This window comes from Tupaia chinensis, unplaced genomic scaffold, assembly GCF_000334495.1.
Source record: "Tupaia chinensis unplaced genomic scaffold, TupChi_1.0 Scaffold149666_1, whole genome shotgun sequence".
In the NCBI taxonomy this organism is placed as follows: Eukaryota; Metazoa; Chordata; class Mammalia; order Scandentia; family Tupaiidae; genus Tupaia; species Tupaia belangeri.
Genome location: NW_006209511.1, coordinates 227,890 through 232,453, shown reverse-complemented (window position 1 = coordinate 232,453; position 4,564 = coordinate 227,890). Strand labels below are relative to the sequence as shown.

Sequence of the window (4,564 nt, the reverse complement as noted above, 5' to 3'; positions counted from 1 at the left end):
TGAACCCCCCAGAGTAGTTTTTCATACTTCCTTCCTAGATCTCTTCTGATATTGCTTGTTTCTGGAAGAGAAGAAATGAGTGCTAGAAACTGGCAAAGTTACAGAGAGACCTTGATTATTTCTGTATTTAATGCTTGGCAAAACAAACTGCCTTAGTTAAGGAGCCAACCTTTTTATTGATTGTCATATTTCTAATTCAGTGTCCAAAATGATCTATGGGCCAGTTGGTGGTTAAGGTGACTGTATCTTACATGACCAACTGCATGGTTTAAGTCCCTTGAAAAACACACAGGGCACACATACGCATGCATGCCCATCCCAAAAGGATAATGGAAGAGAAAGAATTACAGGTTAGTCATCTTCCTGGGGGCTGCTTTCTCTCTCTCTGGCAAGCGTATATGTCCTATAGCAAATGAATAAACAAATAAAACAATAATAATAAATAAAGCCATTTCTAGTGGTTAAGGGAGCTGGATCCCATTTAGCCTACCATAGTTCAAATCTTGGCCCTTGGGGATTTAAAAACATGTTGGTGTGTACATGAATGCCCAAGAGCCCAACAGGAAGGAGAAATGGAGGAAAGGGGATTGTGGCATGACTATGCCTCACTGGGCGATATTTTCTATCCCTCCCCTGGTCTCTTTATCTCTCTTTGGTGAGCAAATATGTCCTCTGGCCATTATAGATGAATGAATGAATGAAACTACAGTAAAATGTTCTTAACTCAATCTGTATTTTGTAGGAACTTTACGAACATATGAATAGCTCCTTGGGAGGAACTTCATTAGAAGGATCACAAGTATATCTTGGTAAATAACTTAATTACAAGTCAGAAGAGATGCTCATATTTCTCAGTTTGGCAGATTGAGTACAGTGTAAAACTTTATGGTCAGAATTATATCTCTGTGTAGATCTAAATTCTTCAACATTCAATGCTTCTTCTTAAATATCATCTTAACTAGTTTGTATACAGAGAAAGGTTATTGTAACATACTAGTAACTATGTTTGCAACTAGTATTATATAAGGTGAATTTCTGCTTTCCAGAATAGTAAATTTTTTTTCTTTTTCTTACATGAGAGGGTACTCATTTTAATGCCTAGTAGAACAAACTGTCTCAATTAAGGAACCAGCCTTTAAATTTAGAAATAATTAAGGTACTGAAAGATCCTTATCAGGATTTAAAAAAAAGTTTTAATCCACATAGTATGTTTATTTCTCATTTTAGCATAAAGTATCAGATTGTGGAAGTTTACTGTTGCAGTCCTTTGTGTAATATAAGTTCCTATTCTGAATACATATTTTTTTCTCAATATTTTCTGTTGTAATGTCTGAGGCAGATGACTAGAGAAGATAGTGGTTCAGATATAATAACATATGGAGTGCAGTGACAAAAAGCCACATTTAAACAGATGACTGCCATGGTGTACAATAAGCTTTATAATTTCTAAACTTCTGTAGTTTATAGAATTGGGGGAAGGAGGTATTAAGATCTATACTGTCCAAAACAGCTCATAGCCTCATATAATCATATACACTTAGATTTAAATTAGTAAAAATTATATTTGGAAGTTTGTTTGTCAGTCACACTTGCCACATTTCATTTCAAGTGCTCAGTAGACCTATGTGGCTAACTGCATTTTGCAGAGCAGGTTTAAAACATTTCCATCCTTACAAAAAGTTCTGTTGGATAGCACTGTTTCTGAGAGTATATATACTTAATCAACTATTACATAAATATTTGAATTCCTACTTTTTTTTTTAACCTTTCTTTCCTTTGAGAGAAAAATAAACTTTCTTTATCAAATACAGTAGATCATAGTCACAAATTTGCTTTTTTTGTTAACATTTTAGGTCTGTCTCCTCGAGATCTTGTCCTTCATTTTCGACACAAGGTATGATACTTCGTTTAATTATGATTTACTAAAATGGTGGATGCTATTTCTATTTTGTTGATTTAACTGGCAAATGCAGTATGCTACATTGTATGCAGGTTGTGGCATAACTATGTTTTAGTTCTTCTAAAATGGTACTTGGTCTCATATCTACAAAATTGAAGTGTTGGTCATGTTGGTCATGTTTATATCATAAAAATTTCTTTTTATTTTTTCTTATTTTTAGTCATAGAGTACATGCCCTTGGCAGAGATAGAGGGAAAGTGATAAATCATTCCCCAGGGAGGTTGGCCATGCCAGAATTCCTTCTTCTCCAGTCTCCACTAGGGATTTTGGGCATGTGTGCAATTGCTCTCAGCATTATTTTCAAGCCACCTGATCTGAGACTGAAACCACGGTCAGTCATTTAGAAGTCCAGAGCCTTAATCACCACACCATCTGCTGGCCTGTATCAGAGAAATTTCCAAGAGTACAAATATTGCCTATATATTTCCTTACACAGAATACTTTTTTCTTTTGTCTTTGTAATTTAAGTTATCATTAGATTAGAGATGAAAGAAATATATCTTTGATCTTGTAGAATATTTTATATGTTACCCTGAGAATGGGACACTTTTCAGTAAAATATTTATATTTATGCCTTCTGATCTTTACTTAATCTTTTTAATTCATGATAGAGCATGCATGTATGTGAGAGTAAAACAGAGGTAAATGAGCACCCTCTGCAGTCTGGTCATGCCACAATCTCCCTCTCTCTCCTTTAGTTCTCTAACCTGTCAGTTCTTGAGCACTTCAGTGAATTGCTGGCGTGTTTCAGGGCCACCAGGCTGGGAACTCAAACCCTGGTCACCATGTGGGATCTGCCTTTTTCTTGAGTAGCACATTACCCTGGGCCACAGAGCCAGCCCATGATCTTTATTATTAAAGCATATGTTTTAATAACCAGGACATACACATATGCACCATTTATTTAACAACCATTTACTGACCACCTGCTAGATATCCACCATCCTAGACATCCAGAAATAAATAAATAATCACATTACTCCTTTGGAAAAAAAAAAATATATTTTGGTTAGATTTAAGGGATATTTATTAGAGGACACAGGTAATAAGTCATGTATTGCTTCCTGATGGGGATACATTCTGAGAAATGCATCATTAGGCGATTTCATCCTTGTGTGAACATCGTAGAGTTTACTTTACTTACACGAACCTAGTATATATAGCCTACTGCATACCTAAGGTATATGGAATAGACTTACATAAACCTGGTGTATGCAGCTTGCTAAAAACCTAAACTATATGGAAAACTTTTATAATATTATGAGACCCCTGTCATAATGTAGTCCATCATTAACTGAAACGCTGTGCATTGTATATGGTACATGCCCATACATAATTTCTCAGTATGCATTCCTAATTTTTCATGTATTTATTTAGAGCACTATAATTGTTCACTATTATTACTTAAGTGATAAGTGGTTATGTTTGAAGAAGGAGTCTCTCCTTTTAATACAGCATTTCTTTTTTTTTAAATCGCAGATCTTAATCCTATTTAAACTAATTCTTCTTGAAAAAAAGGTGAGATTTGAAGGGATGAAAGAAAGTTTGGAATATTTAGCTCTAATTGACATATCTTACATATTACACAAAATTGAAACCAAAGTATTAGGACAATTGTGGTGAGCTAAAGAACATGTTTTGGTTCACTGCTATAGATGTATAAATTTGTGTAGTTTTCTTGAGGCAGTAGACAGTATAATTATTAGGATGGTTTCACTGTGGATAGCAAGAAATCCAATTTTATTGTTATTATTTTTTAACTACAGAGCAAAGAAGTGTATCATATTTACTAATATAAAGAAAGATTTTTCTACTTTGATATTGCTTTAAAATTTATGCCTTCACCTTGGTCAAATTCACCTTTGGGCAAATTCACCTTTCTGAATTTAATAGAGTTCTGTTTTTTTTTTTTTTTTTTTTTAAATAGATTTTTGCTATAGGTCTCATGTGCTCACCAGAGAGATAGAAGGCTAGAAATCAACCCCCAGGGGGCATGGCCATGCCACAATCCCTTCCCTATTCTCCTCCCAGGATCTTGGGTATCCCTTCTCCATTCTCCCAAGATCTTGGGCATGTACACACACATGCCTGGCATGATTTTCAAGCTGCTGGATCCAGGAGTCGAACTGCAGTTGGCCATGTAAGAGTCCACTGACATAATCAAAGTCATCTGCTGGTCCGCTATTTTTTATTTTATTATTATTAGTAGTATTTTATTTTTTTTCCGAGAGAAATTTTTGCTATAAGGTGCCTGTACTTGCCAGAGAGTTTCTGTTTGTTTGTTTTTGGTTATTATTATTATTATTTTTTTAAAGTTTTTGCCATAGGTCACATGAGCTCAGAGAGACCAAGGGAAAGTGAGAAACCATTCCTCAGGGGGAACGGCCACACTGCAATCCCTTCTTCGCCATTCTCCTCTTAGGATTTTTGGCGCACACATATACGTGCCCAGCATGTCTGAGACTTGAACTGCAGTCAGCCGCGTGGGAGTCTAGCACCAGAACCATTATGCCACCTGCTGGCTCCAGAGTTCTATTTGATTTAAGTCACAGATGAGGCTATTAATAAAGTTCTATATGGGTACTCTTTTTTTTTTTTTTTTTT

The 4,564-nt window shown here is 35.3% G+C and overlaps 1 protein-coding gene across 6 annotated transcripts in view; it reads left to right on the top strand.

Moving 5' to 3' along the window:
• AVL9 (AVL9 cell migration associated) overlaps window positions 1-4,564 on the top strand; it is a 95,773-nt gene that overhangs the window by 50,654 nt on the left and 40,555 nt on the right. For all 6 annotated transcript variants that reach the window (XM_027769465.1, XM_027769463.1, XM_006171485.3 and 3 more), the window contains 3 exons: window positions 743-809; window positions 1,854-1,894; window positions 3,440-3,478. In XM_027769465.1, coding sequence (XP_027625266.1) covers window positions 743-809; window positions 1,854-1,894; window positions 3,440-3,478 — 147 coding nt within the window. The remainder of the gene's footprint in view (window positions 1-742; window positions 810-1,853; window positions 1,895-3,439; window positions 3,479-4,564) is intronic.